General features: G+C 44.0%; 2 protein-coding genes across 2 annotated transcripts; both read right to left on the bottom strand.

Moving 5' to 3' along the window:
* Window positions 1–217: 217 nt before the first annotated feature.
* LOC121640439 (zinc finger protein with KRAB and SCAN domains 7-like) lies at window positions 218–16,846 on the bottom strand. Its single transcript, XM_041986191.1, has 11 exons — window positions 16,792–16,846; window positions 16,273–16,400; window positions 8,320–8,546; window positions 7,992–8,155; window positions 7,805–7,890; window positions 7,464–7,693; window positions 7,253–7,341; window positions 7,071–7,153; window positions 6,000–6,229; window positions 5,835–5,905; window positions 218–1,500 (listed from the first exon to the last, which is right to left on the bottom strand). Exons 3-11 carry the CDS (start codon window positions 8,356–8,358, stop codon window positions 567–569), a joined length of 1,926 nt encoding a protein of 641 aa, XP_041842125.1. The 5' UTR covers window positions 8,359–8,546; window positions 16,273–16,400; window positions 16,792–16,846; the 3' UTR covers window positions 218–566.
* Window positions 16,847–17,108: 262 nt separating this feature from the next.
* LOC121640481 lies at window positions 17,109–22,328 on the bottom strand. Its single transcript, XM_041986264.1, has 5 exons — window positions 22,011–22,328; window positions 21,194–21,268; window positions 20,953–21,064; window positions 20,435–20,562; window positions 17,109–17,556 (listed from the first exon to the last, which is right to left on the bottom strand). Exons 1-5 carry the CDS (start codon window positions 22,261–22,263, stop codon window positions 17,195–17,197), a joined length of 930 nt encoding a protein of 309 aa, XP_041842198.1. The 5' UTR covers window positions 22,264–22,328; the 3' UTR covers window positions 17,109–17,194.
* Between the last annotated feature and the right edge of the window lie 356 nt (window positions 22,329–22,684).

Below are 22,684 nucleotides of genomic sequence, written 5' to 3'. Positions count from 1 at the left end.
TAAACATAATAATAATAATAATAATAATAATAATAATAATAATAATACAGGTCTGTATGTAGAATATTATACAGTGGATTTTCTGTAGTCTATGATGATTGTAAAATTTCCTCAGTCAGCCAAATTCTTAAGGTTACAATTTCAGACTGGACACCAGTACTAAGGGAAATACTTGAAATAAATAACAGGAACTGCTCAAATGTAGCCAAAAAATAAAATAAACATTTATTTAAAGGCTCCACGTCACCATCCTACAGTAAGTTAACATTACAAATTTAGAAAAATAACACTAAAAGCAAGAATGAAGGACACTGGTGAAGTTTCACATTAACATTTTCTAAAACAAAAGTCTTGAATCTAAAAAAAAATCTAAAATTTAACACAGTATCATTACCAGATTTTACTCAACTTCAACTAATTTAAATCTAAAATTTCCTTCTGTAAAACATAAAAGTTTTTTATTTTTCGTAGAAATAATGTTCATGGCTGGAATCCAGTAGAAATGCTGGCAGTCAGAGGGACTGACAGGCAGGTAACTCCACACCTGCTACCTTTACAGGTGTCACTTAATCCAGCTGGTGAACTTCCTGGTGTTTTTTCCAGGCGGGCCGCTGCTTGAAGTGCTTCTTGTCAGTGTGGGTCTTCATGTGGCTAATTAGGGCGGACTTGAACTTGAACATTTTGTTGCATGTCGTGCACGTTAACGTCTTCTTGTGCTTTCTCAAATGATTCCATAACCCATTTTTAGTGGGGAACTTCCTGCCACACATGTCACAGCTGTGCAGTCTTTCCACGCCTGCCGGGTGACTTGAGTGGAGCTTGACGACACGCTGGAAGGTTTCCTGGATGTGGGCATGTTTTCCATCTGCATGTCTCAGCTGGTGGATTTTCAGCTTAGACAGTGAAATGAATGACCACTGGCAGATTCTACATCTGTGAGGTTTGTTTGCCAGATGGACCAACTGGTGGTTCTTCAGCACTGACTTCACAACGAACGCTTTGTGGCAGATTTTACATTTGTGCGGCTTGTTTCCCGTGTGCATTTCCATGTGTCCCCTGAAACCAAGGACGGTGAGGAAAGACTTGCCGCAGATGTTGCAGCTGTGCGTTTTCTGGTGAGTGTGAAGATGCTTCCTCAACTCCTCAGCAGACTCAGACTGCTTCCCACACACTCCACAAAGTTTGTTGAGGCCATCCACATGACTCCAGGCATGTTTGGTGAGCATGTTCAGTGACCCACGTAGCAGCTGACAGACTTTACAGGATAGCAGAGCCTTGCCGTTGGTCAAACCTGACTTGGACGACTGGCTCTTTACTTCTACATTTGCAGGTTGCTGCTCCGTTATCTTCTCAGGTTCACCGCTTCCGTTGTGTTTCCTGCAGTCCTCTCCATCAGACGTCTCAATCTTTATAGAAAGAATCGGAAGCCGGAGAGGTGACAGCCTTATGGACAGAGTTTTCCCTCCTTTTACTTCTCCTTCAAAATGGTTCCAGGAAGAACTAGGAAGAGAAATTGAGGTGTTAAGTCCAATAAACAAACAGCAAATGCTTTATATAAACATACTTTATAACAGGAAGATCCCACCTAACGATACTGTAACCAGTGGTAAAGGCTTATTGATGTAACATTTTAAATGAAAAGGTGATGCTTTGGGATCTTTGAGCCCCGTTTCCACCAGCGGGTGCAGGTCGGAGCAGGGTGGGTCGGGACGATTTTTTTGCAAAAACTGGTAGGGGGACCCTAATATCCGACCTGGCCTGTCTTACTTTTTTGGGACCCTTTTGTTGGGGTACCAATCCAACCCAAAAGGTGGAGCTTGACACACTGCAATCCGCTGACTGGTTGTAAAAAAACAAACAAACAAACAAACAAACAAAAAGTCACTTCCTGTGTGACCTGGCATAAAAACAAAGCAGGAATGGCTCCTTGTTTAGAGCTAAATATTTTCTTTTTGTTTAAAATGGCGTTACAAACGCCAAATCTATCGACATCTATCGTTGTCCAGCTGATTGTCTCTCCGGTAAGACTACGGTTGTTTGTGAGAATGCAACAGTTTACAAACAGTTTCTGCACCCTAACTGTCAGCTGTTGGCTAGGGAACAAACTAAAACCTGCAGGACGGACCGGAGTTTGAGACCCCTGCCTTAGTTTTGGAGCCAGCACCTAGTGGTCATTTGTGGTGCTGCACCTTCAGGCACTTTTAGCAACATTTTATATAACAGGGATTCTCAGTCCTGGTCCTCAAGGGCTGGTGTTCTGCAGGTTTTAGAAGTTTCCCTGCTGCAACACTCTACTCACATGTGTAATAATCCACTGATTTGACTCAGGTGTGTTGCAGCAGGACACCGGCCCTCGAGGACGGACTGAGGATCCATTTTATTTACAGATAATCTACCTGCAGGACTTTATGACTCGCTCATTCTCACTCTGCCTCGACAAGTTAACATTGAAATCATTTTATTGCTACTCGGATCTTTCTTGGCTTGAAAATTCCTGACTGTCACATTGGATGACAGCAGTTAGGCTAAAAATGATTTTGCTTTTATTTATACATACATTTGTTTATCATGGCCGCCTTGCGTTTTTTATCTTTTAGGTGTCGTTTGTGTGCGTCCTAAGAAATTAACACTCTGTTCACAAGTTGCAATGAGTTCTCTAATGCGCCCTCTAGTGGCACCTTCCAGTATTTGCGTAGTACACTCACAACGGTTGTATACGCAAACGCAGCATCAAAACGCAAGTACATCTGTAGCCTTAGGGGCCAAAGCATGGTTTATGCTCCCTTTATTTACATGAATATATAGGTTTGTATATAATCACTTGTTTGATCTTGGTTTTATCATCTCAAAAACATTGCCAAGCTGAGTCCAGTTGTTCAAATGTTGTAAGAGATCACTGCCCCCACTTTATGTGCATTACATTGAATGGTTATTAAGAAATAAATCCATTAAAGGACAGAGTTCACTACCGAGATCTGGCATGATAATGTACATAAAAAGAGTGCAGTAGACGGCTGAGGTCTGCAGTCATTGCTTCTTCTTTGGTTGTACACTACATTTGTGCAACGCTGCACACAAGGTTTCTGGTGGTACCGCTTTATTTAGTATGTTTGGCTACACATCTGCAAGATTTCTAAAAATGGACAAACCGGTAAATGACACAGAAAGTGGACAAAGAACCTGTCCGGAAGCATATTTAAGATAAATAAGGTTTTAGCAGGTTCCTACAAACATGACAGGAACTGTGGTGCTTCTATAGCTTCCATGTCAGGGCATGCATGCCATGTAAAGAACCTGGCATGCATCCCAGCATGTAGGTACTCATCCAGAACAAGAGGAAGAGTCGGTATTGGTCAGCTCTGTGGTTATTGGTCCAGACAACAATATTATACTTAACTGCAGCACTTACAATCACCAGTTACCAAATACCAATTTAAAAGCTCTTAATTTGGAAAAAAAAAATTAACTTAACATAAAAGTTTATTGAAGCCTTTACACAACGGAAAAAAATAGTTAACCGGCTTTTACATCAATCAATCTTTGCAAACAGGACATGCACCTTTAACAGAAATGCTCCATGTGGCCTGTGGTTGTCCTGAGGTGTTTTTAATAAAAAAAACAGCCACCCAGTGGCTGCTGCTTCCAGCTGAAGTTCAGAACAAATCAATTCGTCTGTGTGAGGCAGAAGACTAACAAAAGACCACTGCAACCACGTCTCAGGTACCATGACACAGACAGCACATCTGTATTTGTTGGTTTGTTGATTTGTTGGAGTGAGGAGGTGTACAGTGAAAAGAGAAGAGGGCCAAGCATCGAGCCCTGAGGCACCCTTGTGGTCAACCCATGTGATCTGGACATTCCCCCTTGCTAAGATACTTTGAATGATCTCCCTGTGAGGTAGGACATAAACCACAAGAGGACAGATCCTGAGATGCCAAGCTCCAAGAGTTTGGAGAACAGTATATGATGGTTGACCGTGTCAAAGGCAGCAGACAGGTCCAGCAGTGTAAGGACTGAGGATTGACCAGTGGATCTGGCAAGTCGTAGGGAATCAGTAACTGACAGGAGAGCAGTTTCAGTAGAGTGACCTTGTCTATAGCCAGATTGATATGGATCAAACAGGTTTTTGTTTTGGAGGAACTGTGAGACCTGACTGAAGACGGCACACTCTAGTAATTTAGACATGAATGGAAGCAATGAGACCGGCCGGTAGTTTTCAACCTGGGCTGGGTTGAGTGTGGGTTTCTTCAGCAGCGGGGGACCCGAGCTTGCTTGAAGGCAGAAGGAAAGACACCAGATTTAAGAGAGAAGGTGATAATATGGGTTACTGCAAGTTTGACTGTAGGTAAAATGCTCTGCAGGATGTCAGAGGGAACAGGATCAAGAGGACAGGTTGTGTGTCACGAATGGGAGGGGTTGGAGGAGGTGCGGACCCAATTGCAGGTAGACAGCGCAGGAGGCAGATGTAGTGCAGGTAAAGAAGGTTTATTGCCAGGATCCGACAAGGAAAAACAGAAAACCAGGAGTACTTATACACAGAGGGAGTAACAGGACACAGGTGAAGTGGATGATTAATCAGACCAGGTGAACTAACGAGGCAGGAACAGAAAACCACAGCACACAAGGTAAAACTAACTAAACATAACCAGAAACCCAAAAACATGAAAATAAAGACCATAACCGTGACATTGTGGGTTTTGAGTTGACTAGAAGTTTAGAGACTTCGTCCTCATTCAGAGAGCAGAAGGAGCAGAGTGAGGCACCAGTAGCTGGTTTGGTAAGGCTGAGTTGGTCCGGCTCAGTGAATTACTGATGGTAGCGACCTTTTCAGTGAAGTAGGAAGCAAACATTTCTGCAGTCAGCACAGTGGGAGGCTGAGCAGGTGGTGGAGATAGAAGAGAGTTAAACACCATGAACATGTCGTGTGTTGGGAGCATTGCGGATCTTGTTCTGATAAAAGGCTATCTTGGCTGCATTTAGGCTGAATGTGAAAGTTTCAAGTTTTTGCTGGTACTCAGACAAGTCAGTGTGCTCTTTTGATTTGCGCCATTTTCTTTCTGCCGCCCTGAGTCCGGCTCTGTGCTCCCTCAGAACCTCTGTGAGCCATGGACTGGGAGGGTTTTGTCTGGCTGGTTTTGACACCAGAGGACAGGGTTTGTCCAGAGAGGAGGCGAGAGAGGAGCAGAGTGTTTCTGTAGCCTCATTAACAGACAGTAAGGAGAAGTCTGAGTGTGAAGGGAGGGTAGAGTAAACCTCATCAGACAGCTGTGTAGGTCTGAGGGATCTCAAGTTTCTGCGGTAGGACACCATTTTTGGAGCTGCTTGATTGACATGAGGAAGGAAGACAGAGAATTTAACCAGGAAGTGGTCTGAGAGATGCAGCGGGGTGACGGACAGGTCGGCTGTGGAGCAGTTTCTGGTCAGCACCAAGTCAAGAGTATTACCAGCTTTGTGTGTTGGAGGAGTCTGAACCAGATTGAAAGAGTAGATGAGAGCCAGAAAGTCAGTTGCCTGTGGTTTGCCAATGTGAACGTTCATGTCTCCCATGACAATTAGTATTGTGCCATCATCAGGAATGTCAGAGAGAATCATGTCCATTTCAGAGACAAACTCATCTATACTGCCACCTGGAGGCGGTAAATGACCAGAATGTATGCAGTGATGGGTGTAGAGACCTTTACTGGTGATACTCAGGTGATGAGCAGGTAGCCATAGGACGGAGAGAGTTAAAGTTTTATGTGTGAGGGTTGGAATGCAGACCGAGTGACCACGTGTGTCCATATCTCGCATCAATTTATCAAACATTGGATTAAAAATAAATGTTTTATCCTTACTTCATAGACACCTCCGTTTGAGAAAGGGAAGAACGATGCCTTTTTGCACTGGCCTGGACTTCCTCTTGTCCCTGGAAGCACAGATGAAGAATTACTTTCAGCATGTAAACATAAAAGCAGCAGTAAGAAATTTTAAAAAGTACAAAAATATATTATAAATCATACCTTCGGTCGTATGTAGATGACGGTTTTCCCAGCAGACTTGATGGCTTTGTCGATCTCCTCTGGGGTCAGACTCTCTACCTTTATCAATCTAATTTTCCTACCATTACAAGTTAGGAAATCAAAAGTTTCACCAGCCAACTGAGGAAAGGTGGACCTCAGCAGATCCAGGAATGCTTCCGGGGTCAGGCCACCGGGGCACTGAAGCTTGAGTAATGGGTACTTCTGAAATACTGAAAAGAAAACACAAAGACAACTTTCAATCAGAGTAAGTCAGTCAGTCCGTCCGTCCTTTCTCCTTACCACAATAAATAAGTACAGTGTCCACATCCCATCAATCTCCTGCTCCATTCCTTAACCGGAAATACTAGAACTCATCTACCTGAACATTCCTGTCTGAGAAGTGTCACCATATTGTAGTGACAGATTAGAGTACCCTAGGATGTTCTCAGGGGCAATTTGCCCCTGGTGGGGTCTTCCAAGGCTAATTGTGAGCTCCTTGACAAACTGCGTTTCAAATAGTCTTATGATAGCTAGATCAAGGAATCCAGATATCTCGTCCAGGTTCGGGATCCTGAGGCCTGGAGCCAGGTCTGGGGAAATGGACAGGTCAGCATGGTGGTCAGGCCTACGGGAGTATGACACCTACCACTGGCAGGAGGTTCATACAAGTGAATTACTTGCCAAGGGTCAAAAAAGAAGAACTGCTTTGACCAAAGCAGACATAATGTCAAGCTGATCCCAAACTCCCCATGTTGGAGTGTAAGGCAAACTAAACTTAGCACAAAAAGTAAAGAAATGAGTGTTTGGTGGATTATTTCTTTGTTGTAACGATGCTTTTTGGTAATAAATCATTCCACTGGAAAGAAAGACTGTTTATTTCTCTTTAAATGGAACCACATTTGTAAGAACATTGTATTTGTGGGATGAGCAGCAGAGTGGAGTATGTGGGCTGTACCCATGAAAAAAAACATCTCTGCCAATACCAGATGACTTATTCTGCTTCTGACACCACTGACAGCCACATACATTTATATGACATCTGATCACAGCTAGAAAAAGCTTTAAATCTACCTGAGGGTGACAATACTTCAGTACTCGGGTCCTCCAGGACGCGGATCCTGAGCTCTACAGACGCCCTCTCGTCAGACTGAATGCTGGGACCAGATAACAGAAAAGAGGAGGATGAGGGGATGAAGATGGGGACATCAGAGCTGAAATTAACAAGTACCTCACACTTATCGTTTTACACTCACCTGGTGTTGAGTGTGAGTGGATCTGGGATGGATGGAGGGTCTTCAGCAGCAGCGCCTGACTTCTCTGTGGCGTTAAGATTTACCTGAGACTGTAAGAAAATTTTCTTTCCTCAGTGATGTTATTTACCAAAACGACTCAAAATGAAGTTAGGCTTTTACACATTTAAATTCTCAGACAGAAGGCTGTAAAGATAAAGACAAGTTCATGTACCTTCCGTTGGATGTAAATGACAGGACACCCAGTGGAGCTGCTGAACCTGTCTATCTCCTCTGGAGTCACACTCCCTGCTGCCAAAGGCCTGACTTGGCTGCCATCACAAACTAAAACAATGAAAGGCTGGTCAGCCAGCTGGGAGTAGGTGGACCTCAGCAGGTTCAAGAAGTCAGCTTCCCGAAGAAAACGAGGACACCTCAGATGATAAAAAAGGTATTTCCTAACCACTGAAAGAAGACAGAGAAGAAGCTTCCAGATTTCAGTAAATATGAAAAGAAACAAGTTTTTCTTTAAAACCAACAAACAAACATGTGTCCAGCATGAGAGAAAAGCCTTACGTTTACCACAAGGTGTCAAGCTCACATCCTTCAGAATTCCGATTCTGATATCCATCAGGAGACTTGTGCTTGTTTCATGATGCTTCCTGACATGAGCAGAGTTCGAGATGAAGACGGTGAAAACGGAGGTCAGAGGGTGAAGCAGATTTAATCTCTGACACCAACAAGAAAGAGAAACTAGACTCACCTAGTATGGGTGGATGGAGATTCTTCATCATAGTCATCATGCTCCTCCTCCTCCTCCTGCTGCACCTCTTCCTCCTGCTCCTCCTCCTCCTCCTGCTGCTGCTGCTCCTCCTCCTCACTCTTCTGCAGAGGTTCCTCCTGTCTGGCCTGCAGCTTCCCTGTAGGCTGAGATGGACTTTGTTTCTTAAGTGACATTAAACTTTGTGTTTGTCACAATACTGAACCAACAACACGATTTCTCTGTTTACATGTTGCAGAACCAGAACCAGGACCAGGGTGCTGAACGGGCCCAGAATCTTCCACACAGCTCCATGAACGAGACGTGTTACCTTCAGTCGGATGTAGAGGGAAGATGTCCCGGCTGTCATGGAAACCTCCTCTGGTGTGAAGGTCTCTACTTCCAGAGGCTGCAGCTTCTTGGCCCAGCTGGTCTTGAAGAGATCATAGGGTCTATCATCAGCCAGCTGAGGGAAAGTGGACTTGAGCAGGTTCACAAACTCCGCCTCCTGAAGTCCACAAGGACACTTGAGCTTATGAAGTGGGTACTTCTTATAAACTGAAAAAGAAACAGCATCAGTCAGGTTTTAGGTTGAAGAGTTATTCTGGGAACGTTGTAGGACTGGACCGGGTCACAGGTGCCTGAACGGGTTCGAACTCATAGTTTTTCTCCCTAACATTTGGTTTTAGAGAGAAAAGGAAAATAACTCCGAGCGTCCTGTTTCTGCAGCAGGTGATATTTTAAGAAGTCAAACTGCATCTTATAGTTTTCTGACTGATATCAGATGCAAACCCGCAAATATGAAATTAACCTGTTTGGTCCACTATCGTCATTCAAATAATAGATAAAAAATAGAAAGAGCTGAAAAACCACAACACAACACCACGCTGAACATCACCCTGGAACTACTTTTTACACCATGCCGAACATCACCCTGGAACTACTTTTTACACCATGCCGAACATCACCCTGGAACTACTTTTTACACCGTGCCGAACATCACCCTGGAACTACTTTTTACACCGTGCCGAACATCACCCTGGAACTACTTTTTACACCGTGCCGAACATCACCCTGGAACTACTTTTTACACCGTGCCGAACATCACCCTGGAACAACTTTTTACACCGTGCCGAACATCACCCTGGAAGTACTTTTTACACCGTGCCGAACATCACCCTGGAAGTAATTTTTACACCGTGCCGAACATCACCCTGGAACTACTTTTTACACCGTGCCGAACATCACCCTGGAACTATTTTTTACACCGTGCCGAACATCACCCTGGAACTATTTTTTACACCGTGCCGAACATCACCCTGGAAGTACTGTTTACACCGTGCCGAACATCACCCTGGAACTACTTTTTACACCATGCCGAACATCACCCTGGAACTACTTTCTACACCATGCCGAACATCACCCTGGAACTACTTTTTACACCGTGCTGAACATCACCCTGGAACTACTTTTTACACCGTGCCGAACATCACCCTGGAACTACTTTTTACACCATGCCGAACATCACCCTGGAACTACTTTTTACGCCATGCCGAACATCACCCTGGAACTACTTTTTACACCGTGCCGAACATCACCCTGGAAGTACTTTTTACACCGTGCCGAACATCAGCCTGGAAGTACTTTTTACACCATGCCGAACATCACCCTGGAACTACTTTTTACACCGTGCTAAACCTCACCCTGGAACTACTTTTTACACCGTGCCGAACATCACCCTGGAAGTACTTTTTACACCGTGCCGAACATCAACCTGGAACTACTTTCTACACCGTGCCGAACATCACCCCTGAACTACTTTTTACACCGTGCTGAACATCACCCTGGAACTACTTTTTACGCTATGCTGAACATCACCCTGGAACTACTTTTTACGCCATGCTGAACATCACCCTGGAACTACTTTTTACGCCGTGCTGAACATCACCCAGGAACTACTTTTTACAACGTGCCGAACATCACCCTGGAACTACTTTTTACACCGCGCTGAACATCACCCTGGAACTACTTTTTACACTGTGACGAACATCACCCTGGAACTACTTTTTACACCGTGCCGAACATCACCCTGGAACTACTTTTTACACCATGCCGAACATCACCCTGGAGCTACTTTTTACACCGTGCCGAACATCACCCTGGAAGTACTTTTTACACCGCGCTGAACATCACCCTGGAACTACTTTTTACACTGTGACGAACATCACCCTGGAACTACTTTTTACACCGTGCCGAACATCACCCTGGAAGTACTTTTTACACCGTGCCGAACATCAGCCTGGAAGTACTTTTTACACCATGCCGAACATCACCCTGGAACTACTTTTTACACCGTGCTAAACCTCACCCTGGAACTACTTTTTACACCGTGCCGAACATCACCCTGGAAGTACTTTTTACACCGTGCCGAACATCACCCCTGAACTACTTTCTACACCGTGCTGAACATCACCCTGGAACTACTTTTTACGCTATGCTGAACATCACCCTGGAACTACTTTTTACGCCATGCTGAACATCACCCTGGAACTACTTTTTACACCATGCCGAACATCACCCTGGAACTACTTTTTACACCATGCCGAACATCACCCTGGAAGTACTTTTTACACCGTGCCGAACATCAGCCTGGAAGTACTTTTTACACCATGCCGAACATCACCCTGGAACTACTTTTTACACCGTGCTAAACCTCACCCTGGAACTACTTTTTACACCGTGCCGAACATCACCCTGGAAGTACTTTTTACACCGTGCCGAACATCACCCTGGAACTACTTTCTACACCGTGCCGAACATCACCCTGGAACTACTTTTTACACCGCGCTGAACATCACCCTGGAACTACTTTTTACACTGTGACGAACATCACCCTGGAACTACTTTTTACACCGTGCCGAACATCACCCTGGAAGTACTTTTTACACCGTGCCGAACATCAGCCTGGAAGTACTTTTTACACCATGCCGAACATCACCCTGGAACTACTTTTTACACCGTGCTAAACCTCACCCTGGAACTACTTTTTACACCGTGCCGAACATCACCCTGGAAGTACTTTTTACACCGTGCCGAACATCACCCCTGAACTACTTTCTACACCGTGCTGAACATCACCCTGGAACTACTTTTTACGCTATGCTGAACATCACCCTGGAACTACTTTTTACGCCATGCTGAACATCACCCTGGAACTACTTTTTACACCATGCCGAACATCACCCTGGAACTACTTTTTACACCGTGCCGAACATCACCCTGGAAGTACTTTTTACACCGTGCCGAACATCAGCCTGGAAGTACTTTTTACACCATGCCGAACATCACCCTGGAACTACTTTTTACACCGTGCTAAACCTCACCCTGGAACTACTTTTTACACCGTGCCGAACATCACCCTGGAAGTACTTTTTACACCGCGCTGAACATCACCCTGGAACTACTTTTTACACTGTGACGAACATCACCCTGGAACTACTTTTTACACCGTGCTAAACCTCACCCTGGAACTACTTTTTACACCGTGCCGAACATCACCCTGGAAGTACTTTTTACACCGTGCCGAACATCACCCTGGAACTACTTTCTACACCGTGCCGAACATCACCCCTGAACTACTTTTTACACCGTGCTGAACATCACCCTGGAACTACTTTTTACGCTATGCTGAACATCACCCTGGAACTACTTTTTACGCCATGCTGAACATCACCCTGGAACTACTTTTTACGCCATGCTGAACATCACCCTGGAACTACTTTTTACACCGTGCCGAACATCACCCTGGAAGTACTTTTTACACCGCGCTGAACATCACCCTGGAACTACTTTTTACACTGTGACGAACATCACCCTGGAACTACTTTTTACACCGTGCCGAACATCACCCTGGAACTACTTTTTACACCATGCCGAACATCACCCTGGAACTACTTTTTACACCATGATGGACATCACCCTGGAACTACTTTTTACACCATGCTGAACCTCACCCTGGAACTACTTTTTACAGCATGCTGAACATCACCCTGGAACTACTTTTTACACCATGCTGAACATCACCCTGGAACTACTTTTTACACCGCGCTGAACATCACCCTGGAACTACTTTTTACACCATGCCGAACATCACCCTGGAACTACTTTCTACACCATGCCAAACATCACCCTGGAACTACTTTTTACACCATGCCGAACATCACCCTGGAACTACTTTTTACGCCGTGCTGAACATCACCCTGGAACTACTTTTTACAACGTGCCGAACATCACCCTGGAAGTACTTTTTACACCGCGCTGAACATCACCCTGGAACTACTTTTTACACTGTGACGAACATCACCCTGGAACTACTTTTTACACCGTGCCGAACATCACCCTGGAACTACTTTTTACACCATGCTGAACATCACCCTGGAGCTACTTTTTACACCGTGCCGAACATCACCCTGGAAGTACTTTTTACACCATGCCGAACATCACCCTGGAACTACTTTTTACACTGTGACGAACATCACCCTGGAACTACTTTTTACACCGTGCCGAACATCACCCTGGAAGTACTTTTTACACCGTGCCGAACATCAGCCTGGAACTACTTTTTACACCATGCCGAACATCACCCTGGAACTACTTTTTACACCGTGCTAAACCTCACCCTGGAACTACTTTTTACACCGTGCCGAACATCACCCTGGAAGTACTTTTTACACCGTGCCGAACATCACCCTGGAACTACTTTCTACACCGTGCCGAACATCACCCCTGAACTACTTTTTACACCGTGCTGAACATCACCCTGGAACTACTTTTTACGCTATGCTGAACATCACCCTGGAACTACTTTTTACGCCATGCTGAACATCACCCTGGAACTACTTTTTACGCCATGCTGAACATCACCCTGGAACTACTTTTTACACCGTGCCGAACATCACCCTGGAAGTACTTTTTACACCGCGCTGAACATCACCCTGGAACTACTTTTTACACTGTGACGAACATCACCCTGGAACTACTTTTTACACCGTGCCGAACATCACCCTGGAACTACTTTTTACACCATGCCGAACATCACCCTGGAGCTACTTTTTACACCGTGCCGAAAATCACCCTGGAAGTACTGTTTACACCGTGCCGAACATCAGCCTGGAACTACTTTTTACACTGTGACGAACATCACCCTGGAACTACTTTTCACACCGTGCCGAACATCACCCTGGAACTACTTTTTACACCATGCCGAACATCACCCTGGAACTACTTTTTACACCGTGCTAAACCTCACCCTGGAACTACTTTTTACACCGTGCCGAACATCACCCTGGAAGTACTTTTCACACCGTGCCGAACATCAGCCTGGAACTACTTTCTCAACCGTGCCGAACATCACCCTGGAACTACTTTTTACGCTATGCTGAACATCACCCTGGAACTACTTTTTACGCCGTGCAGAACATCACACTGGAACTACTTTTTACACCGCGCTGAACATCACACTGAAACTACTTTTTACATTGTGACGAACATCACCCTGGAACTACTTTTTACACCATGCCGAACATCACCCTGGAACTACTTTTTACACCATGCCGAACATCACCCTGGAACTACTTTTCACACCATGCTGGACATCACCCTGGAACTACTTTTTACACCATGCTGAACCTCACCCTGGAACTACTTTTTACACCATGCTGAACATCACCCTGGAACTACTTTTTACACCGTGTTGAACCTCACCCTGGAACTACTTTTTACGCTATGCTGAACATCACCCTGGAACTACTTTTTACGCCGTGCAGAACATCACACTGGAACTACTTTTTACACCGCGCTGAACATCACACTTGAATTACTTTTTACATTGTGACGAACATCACCCTGGAACTACTTTTTACACCATGCCGAACATCACCCTGGAACTACTTTTTACACCATGATGGACATCACCCTGGAACTACTTTTTACACCATGCTGAACCTCACCCTGGAACTACTTTTTACAGCATGCTGAACATCACCCTGGAACTACTTTTTACACCATGCTGAACATCACCCTGGAACTACTTTTTACACCGCGCTGAACATCACCCTGGAACTACTGTTTACACCGTGCCGAACATCACCCTGGAACCACTTTTTACACCATGCTGAACATCACCCTGGAACTACTTTCTACACTGTGCCGAACATCACCTGGAACTACTTTTTACACCGTGCTGAACCTCACCCTGGAACTACTTTTTACGCTATGCTGAACATCACCCTGGAACTAGTTTTTACGCCGTGCAGAACATCACACTGGAACTACTTTTTACGCCATGCTGAACATCACCCTGGAACTACTTTTTACACCGTGCCGAACATCACCCTGGAAGTACTTTTTACACCGCGCTGAACATCACCCTGGAACTACTTTTTACACCATGCTGGACATCACCCTGAAACTACTTTTTACACCATGCTGAACCTCACCCTGGAACTACTTTTTACAGCATGCTGAACATCACCCTGGAACTACTTTTTACACCATGCTGAACATCACCCTGGAACTACTTTTTACACCGCGCTGAACATCACCCTGGAACTACTTTTTACACAGCGCTGAACATCACCCTGGAACTACTTTTTACACCGTGCCGAACATCACCCTGGAACTACTTTTTACATCATGCTGAACATCACCCTGGAACTACTTTTTACACCGCGCCCTCCTACACTCTGGTCTCCCGCATGGGAGACGGACGCCGGCCAATTGAGCCACCTAGCCGCTATGCTTGTTTAACTGAAGCCTAAATGTTTAACTTGCTTAACTAAAGTCTAAATGTCGTGGAGGAGCACATTCCTAAAATTAAAAAAACTCCAATTACACTACCAAGAAGGTTTCTATGCAACTTGTGTTTAACAATTCCAAGTTAATGGATGTGGCATGATGAACAGATGCATGATGTAAGAACAGACAGTACTCCAGCTGAAGGACTTAAATACTGACAGACTCCCCCCATCTTCGTCTGACACATGCAGATTTAACAGCACTCTGTGGTCCTAAGGCAGCACTGCATTAAAAGCAGACATGATTCTCTACTGGAAACCACTGCATGGACTCAGGAAGACTTCCAGAAACCACTGTCTGTGAACACAGTTCACCCTGAAACCCACAAATGCAGGTTAAAGCTCCATCATGCAGAGAAGAAGCCAGATGTGAACAGGATCCAGAACCAGCTTCTTCTGTCTTCTCTGGACCAAAGCTCATTTAAAATGTTCTGAGGTATAGTGGAAACCTGGATGAAGATGTGAACTAGTTTGTGGAAAGCATGGACGGCGTGTCCTGCAGACTAAAGAGGAGAGGGAGCATCCAGCTTGTTATCAGTGAACAGGTGAAAAGCTGCATCTCTGATGGGATGGGGCTGCATTAGTGCCTATGGCGTGGGCAGCTTCCACATCTGTGAAGCTCCATCTATACTGAAAAGTACATGGAGGTTTTAGAGCAACATCTGCTCCCATCCAGACAACGTCTCTTTCAGGGAAGGCCTTGCAGATTTCAGCAAGACAATGCTGAACCTCATCCTGCATCAATCACAGCAGCATGGCTTCACAGGAGAAGAGTCCGGCTGCTGAACTGGCCTGCCTGCAGTTCAGACCCTAAAATAAACGTGACCCTCACACAGCCAGGATCACAATGACAGCGGTCACAGATTCTGATGGGTCACAGATTTTGGTGAAACACCGGGGTGAAATCTTTGGAATTGTTTCTTGAACTTGTAAAAGTGTTTCATGTCAATGTAAAGGTGTATTCAGAACTTGGTGAAAAAAGTGCTTCAGTCCTCGTAAAAGTGTTTCTGTGTTGCACTTTTTTCCTGTAAAATGTAAACATGGTTTCTATGATGTGAATGTGTATCACAAAAATGTAAAAGTGTTTCACTTGATGTAATATTGTGCTGCACTTCCCAGCCCCCGTAGAAATGTCTCTTATCCAGGCAAAAAAACAGCTTTAGATCTGCAGACTAAATTCTCAGTGTAGAACGAATAGGTGGCTTTGGACCGTACAGAAACACAGATCACTGAAAAATAGAGACGACTCCCATAAATCAGATGTCTGAAATTGAGAACATTATCAAGGGAACTGAGTTTTAATCTTCTTTGGACTTTTTCAGGACTAACTTGAGACTCCTACAATCCGGTTCCCCCAGAAACCTGGTCCAGTATCCACATGGTACCTCATAAAACAGAATAAAATGCATTTAAATGTCAGCCAGACTTACCTGCTTTGGAAAGCACCTCAATCGTTGAGTCCTCCAAGATGCAAATCTTGAGAACGATGTGATCCTGATCGCTGATCTGAGATCTGCTGACACTCTTTCTGTGGGACGGCGTCTCTGGAGCCGACAAGCTGAAAAATAAATAAATAAAATAGTGAACACAAATAACAGGACTTTACTCTTCCCTGCTTCATTTCCACTTCAAAGTTCAGTTCTTTTCATGGTGAAGCAGACAGGACAGTGTTTTCCTGCACTGTAATAGCTACCAACGGTTATCAGCTCCATTAACCATGAAGATAAAAACTATACGTCTTATTTTAGTTTGTGACTTTTCAAGAGTGAATTCAAGACTTTTTTTTTTAGAGCAAATTAAGGTCTTAATTTTAGACGTTAACGTCTGACCAGGACAGAAATCAAAGAAAAAAGGAGCTCAACCTGGAAATAAACATTCTGGGTTAATAAACATGCATCAGCTCATCATGTGGAGTCTACAAGTCTAACTGAATTAATGCGTCTTATAACCTTGTTTCTGTCTCCTCCTCCTGCTGCTGCTCGTCCTCCTGCTGCTCCTCCTCCACCTGCTGCTCGTCCTCCTGCTGCTTCTCTTCCTCCTGCTGCTCCTCTTCCACCTGCTGCTCGTCCTCCTCCTGCTGCTGCTTCTCTTCCTCCTGCTGCTCCTTCTCCACCTGCTGCTTCTCTTCCTCCTGCTGCTGTTCCTCCTGCTGCTGCTCCTCCTCCACCTGCTGCTTCTCTTCCTCCTGCTGCTGCTCATCCTCCACCTGCTCCTCCTCCACCTGCTGCTCCTCCACCTGCTGCTCCTCTTCCTCCTCCTGCTCCTCCTCCTCCTCACTCTTCTGCAGAGGTTCCTCCTGTCTGGCCTGCAGCTTCCCTGTAGGCTGAGATGAACTTTGTTTCTTAAGTGACATTAAACTTTGTGTTTGTCACAATAGTGAACCAACAACACGATTTCTCTGTTTACATGTTGCAGAACCAGAACCAGGACCAGGGTGCTGAACGGGCCCAGAATCTTCCACACAGCTCCATGAACGAGACGTGTTACCTTCAGTCGGATGTAGATGGAAGATGTCCCGGCTGTCATGGAAACCTCCTCTGGTGTGAAGGTCTCTACTTCCAGAGGCTGCAGCTTCTTGGCCCAGCTGGTCTTGAAGAGATCATAGGGTCTATCATCAGCCAGCTGAGGGAAAGTGGACTTGAGCAGGTTCACAAAGTCCGCCTCCTGAAGTCCACAAGGACACTTGAGCTTATGAAGTGGGTACTTCTTATAAACTGAAAAAGAAACAGCATCAGTCAGGTTTTAGGTTGAAGAGTTATTCTGGGAACGTTGTAGGACTGGACCGGGTCACAGGTGCCTGAACGGGTTCGAACTCATAGATTTTCTCCCTAACATTTGGTTTTAGAGAGAAAAGGAAAATAACTCCGAGCGTCCTGTTTCTGCAGCAGGTGATATTTTAAGAAGTCAAACTACATCTTATAGTTTTCTGACTGATATCAGATGCAAACCCGCAAATATGAAATTAACCTGTTTGGTCCACTATCGTCATTCAAATAATAGATAAAAAATAGAAAGAGCTGAAAAACCACAACACAACACCACGCTGAACATCACCCTGGAACTACTTTTTACACCATGCCGAACATCACACTGGAACTACTTTTTACACCATGCCGAACATCACCCTGGAACTACTTTTTACACCATGCCGAACATCACCCTGGAACTACTTTTTACACCGTGCCGAACATCACCCTGGAACTACTTTTTACACCGTGCCGAACATCACCCTGGAACTACTTTTTACACCGTGCCGAACATCACCCTGGAACTACTTTTTACACCATGCCGAACATCACACTGGAACTACTTTTTACACCATGCCGAACATCACCCTGGAACTACTTTTTACACCGTGCTGAACATCACCCTGGAACTACTTTTTACACCATGCCGAACATCACCCTGGAACTACTTTTTACACCATGCCGAACATCACCCTGGAACTACTTTTTACACCATGCCGAACATCACCCTGGAACTACTTTTTACACCGTGCTGAACATCACCCTGGAACTACTTTTTACACCGTGCTGAACATCACCCTGGAACTACTTTTTACACCATGCTGAACATCACACTGGAACTACTTTTTACACCATGCCGAACATCACCCTGGAACTACTTTTTACACCGCACCGAACATCACCCTGGAACTACTTTTTACACCATGCCGAACATCACCCTAGAACTACTTTTTACGCTATGCTGAACATCACCCTGGAAGTACTTTTTACGCCATGCTGAACATCACCCTGGAACTACTTTTTACACCGTGCCGAACATCACCCTGGAACTACTTTTTACACCATGCCAAACATCACCCTGGAACTACTTTTTACACCATGCCGAACATCACCCTGGAACTACTTTTTACACCTTGCCGAACATCACCCTGGAACTACTTTTTACACCGTGCTGAACATCACCCTGGAACTACTTTTTACACCATGCTGAACATCACACTGGAACTACTTTTTACACCGTGCCGAACATCACCCTAGAACTACTTTTTACGCTATGCTGAACATCACCCTAGAACTACTTTTTACGCTATGCTGAACATCACCCTGGAAGTACTTTTTACACCATGCTGAACATCACCCTGGAACTACTTTTTACGCTATGCTGAACATCACCCTGGAAGTACTTTTTACGCCATGCTGAACATCACCCTGGAACTACTTTTTACACCGTGCCGAACATCACCCTGGAACTACTTTTTACACCATGCCAAACATCACCCTGGAACTACTTTTTACACCATGCCGAACATCACCCTGGAACTACTTTTTACACCTTGCCGAACATCACCCTGGAACTACTTTTTACACCGTGCTGAACATCACCCTGGAACTACTTTTTACACCATGCTGAACATCACACTGGAACTACTTTTTACACCGTGCCGAACATCACCCTAGAACTACTTTTTACGCTATGCTGAACATCACCCTAGAACTACTTTTTACGCTATGCTGAACATCACCCTGGAAGTACTTTTTACACCATGCTGAACATCACCCTGGAACTACTTTTTACACTGTGACGAACATCACCCTGGAAGTACTTTTTACACCGTGCTTAACATCACCATGGAACTACTTTTTACACTGTGACGAACATCACCCTGGAACTACTTTTTACACCGTGCCGAACATCACCGTGGAACTACTTTTTACACAATGCTGAACATCACCCTGGAACTACTTTTTACACTGTGACGAACATCACCCTGGAACTACTTTTTACACCGTGCCGAACATCACCCTGGAACTACGTTTTACAGCATGCTGAACATCCATGCGTCTTAGAACATTTCTAAGACGCATGGATGTCTTAGAAAATTTGCAAGTCTTGAAAACACTTGTATTTAAGTCTGAGTTCATTATAATGCAGGTAGAGCGAAGTCACACACTCTGATGGCTTTCAGAAATAGTGACCTCGGTGACGCCTTTAGTCTGAACTTTTCTAATATAAAGGTGACCCTCACATAGCCAGGATCACAGCGACAGCGGTCACAGATTCTGATGGGTCACAGATTTTGGTGAAACACCGGGGTGAAATCTTTGGAATTGTTTCCTGAACTTGTAAAAGTGTTTCATGTCAATGTCAAGGTGTATTCAGAACTTGGTGAAAAAAGTGCTTCAGTCCTGGTAAAAGTGTTTCTGTGTTGCACTTTTTTCCTGTAAAATGTAAACATGGTTTCTATGATGTGAATATGTATCACAAAAATGTAAAAGTGTTTCACTTGATGTAATATTGTGCTGCACTTCCCAGCCCCCGTAGAAATGTCTCTTATCCAGGCAAAAAAAACAGCTTTAGATCTGCAGACTAAATTCTCAGTGTAGAACGAATAGGTGGCTTTGGACCGTACAGAAACACAGATCACTGAAAAATAGAGACGACTCCCATAAATCAGATGTCTGAAATTGAGAACATTATCAAGGGAACTGAGTTTTAATCTTCTTTGGACTTTTTCAGGACTAACTTGAGACTTCTACAATCCGGTTCCCCCAGAAACCTGGTCCAGTATCCACATGGTACCTCATAAAACAGAATAAAATGCATTTAAATGTCAGCCAGACTTACCTGCTTTGGAAAGCACCTCAATCGTTGAGTCCTCCAAGATGCAAATCTTGAGAACGATGTGATCCTGATCGCTGATCTGAGATCTGCTGACACTCTTTCTGTGGGACGGCGTCTCTGGAGCCGACAAGCTGAAAAATAAATAAATAAAATAGTGAACACAAATAACAGGACTTTACTCTTCCCTGCTTCATTTCCACTTCAAAGTTCAGTTCTTTTCATGGTGAAGCAGACAGGACAGTGTTTTCCTGCACTGTAATAGCTACCAACGGTTGTCAGCTCCATTAACCATGAAGATAAAAACTATACGTCTTATTTTAGTTTGTGACTTTTCAAGAGTGAATTCAAGACTTTTTTTTTAGGGCAAATTAAGGTCTTAATTTTAGACGTTAACGTCTGACCAGGACAGAAATCAAAGAAAAAAGGAGCTCAACCTGGAAATAAACATTCTGGGTTAATAAACATGCATCAGCTCATCATGTGGAGTCTACAAGTCTAACTGAATTAATGCGTCTTATAACCTTGTTTCTGTCTCCTGCTCCATGATCTGTTCCTCCGCTGTTTCTTCATGGTCATCCTCCTCCATCGGCTCCTCAGTGTTGCAGATTCCCAGACTTTGACTGTCCTCCACCCCTGAACACAAACTCCACCTTAATATCCTTGACAATTACTGTCATTGCTCAGGTCTCTCTCTTAATTCCTTCTATAAATGAGCTTTTTACTATTATCTGACAGAAATTATTGCATTGTTTAAAGTCATACTCAGTTCATATCTGAGCGGCTCCTCTTTGGGTACTTCAGATCCTCCAGCTTCACAAACAGGGAACTGCTGGTCGTCTGTGTCACACATCAGCATTTTGGTGTTTCAGATGATTAAAGACCAGAAAAATCACTTCAGGAAATTACACAGGAATGAGTTTAATAACAATAAACTTGTTTAACTTGATTTAAAGAGTCAAACAGAAACACAAGCAGCATTCAGCCTAAAAATCCAACTAAAACTGTTGATGACAAAAACAATTAACTAAGGTTTATAACTGCTAATGTAATTTAAAGTGTAAATTACCAGTAACTTCTAAATCACATAATTCATTACTAAAGTCACATTACATGGTTAAATTAAATGAATGTTTTCTATCCGGGAAGCCAGCAGACCACCATCTTTGTTTTGATTCAGGAAACTATTCAGATTGTATTTTATTCTTTAAGTAGACTAAATGTTTTGTAACCAGATGTTTAACGCTTCACTGAGCTTAGATATTTTTTAAGGACATCAGTGTCTACTTTTAAAATATTTAAGGAGCTTTAAAAGTTTGGCTAGTTCATTGAGTTTTAAGCAACTGCTAGACACTAAGTAGCTGTGTGACAGGGAACAAAACTTTAATTTTAATGTTTTAATTGACTATATGTGTGCCGAATTAATTAATGGTATTATAATATTGTATTTAGCTCACATAGACACAGATTGATCTCAAACAGGAAAGCGACACTCAAAATCAACATTTCTGTAAACGGGGTTCTGTGAGATCTTAATGCTAGCAGTAGCTTGCTAGCGGTGTACTGATTCTATTTAACCGACCTGCCGGCTCTATTTTTATCACAGGAAGTAGGATCTCCAGATGACTCCTCTGCCGATTGATTTCTTGTCTGAACGCCGAGGCCTCCTCTTCGTAGTCGGCTATGGTCTTCTCCATCACAGCTAGGATCTCCCGAGCAGCTGTGGTCAGCTTCTCCGTGATAACTCCTCTCAGAATGTCGGTCTTTGACATGTTATTGACGACGCTGGACGGGCCAGGCTCCATAAAGTCACTGTAAGTCCAGCCTGGCATCATTCTGCATTTGGACGTTAGTACTCAACGCGCGGGGAAATGTTTAGTACGGAAGTTGCGCCTCCGGTGCAGCAACAAATACTATCCGGTTGGAAACATGGTTTTTGCTGTGTCTTTAATTTCATTCATAGACTGGTCAAATCTAAACTAGACTGCCTCTCAGATGATACAGATTTTCTTTTTGTTTAATCTCAAGATTATGAGGTTGATGTCACATTTTGACGTGTTTGTTTACAACAGTAGTTCTTAAACTGGATTTCCACAATAATGCCAGAGGGTCGCCAGATTAAAAAAAAACAATGGCCAAGATGTGTTTCTGCTTCCTCTGAAGCTGTTTAGTTGGTAAAATCTAACTTCTGGATGTCATTTCTATAGTTAAAGTGAAAGACTTAAAATAATATCTTGATACAATAATGATCCTCAC

The sequence above is a fragment of the Melanotaenia boesemani genome, chromosome 5, assembly GCF_017639745.1.
Source record: "Melanotaenia boesemani isolate fMelBoe1 chromosome 5, fMelBoe1.pri, whole genome shotgun sequence".
Classification (NCBI taxonomy): domain Eukaryota; kingdom Metazoa; phylum Chordata; class Actinopteri; order Atheriniformes; family Melanotaeniidae; genus Melanotaenia; species Melanotaenia boesemani.
The sequence above is the reverse complement of the archived record's forward strand: the minus strand, read 5'-3'. Positions and strand labels throughout refer to the sequence as shown.

Excerpts from the sequence above, each read along its gene's own strand:
- LOC121640439 (XM_041986191.1), bottom strand. The coding sequence starts at position 8,358 with ATGACAGCCGGGACATCTTCCCTCTACATCCGACTGAAG. Across the intron at positions 8,156-8,319 it reads CCCTCTACATCCGACTGAAG|CCTACAGGGAAGCTGCAGGC; the intron begins GTAACACGTCTC and ends AGTCCATCTCAG. Across the intron at positions 6,230-7,070 it reads TGAAGTATTGTCACCCTCAG|TATTTCAGAAGTACCCATTA; the intron begins GTAGATTTAAAG and ends TTTTCTTTTCAG.
- LOC121640481 (XM_041986264.1), bottom strand. The coding sequence starts at position 22,263 with ATGATGCCAGGCTGGACTTACAGTGACTTTATGGAGCCTGGCCCGTCC. Across the intron at positions 21,269-22,010 it reads GATAAAAATAGAGCCGGCAG|ACGACCAGCAGTTCCCTGTT; the intron begins GTCGGTTAAATA and ends TGTGTGACACAG. Across the intron at positions 20,563-20,952 it reads GAGCAGGAGACAGAAACAAG|CTTGTCGGCTCCAGAGACGC; the intron begins GTTATAAGACGC and ends TTTATTTTTCAG.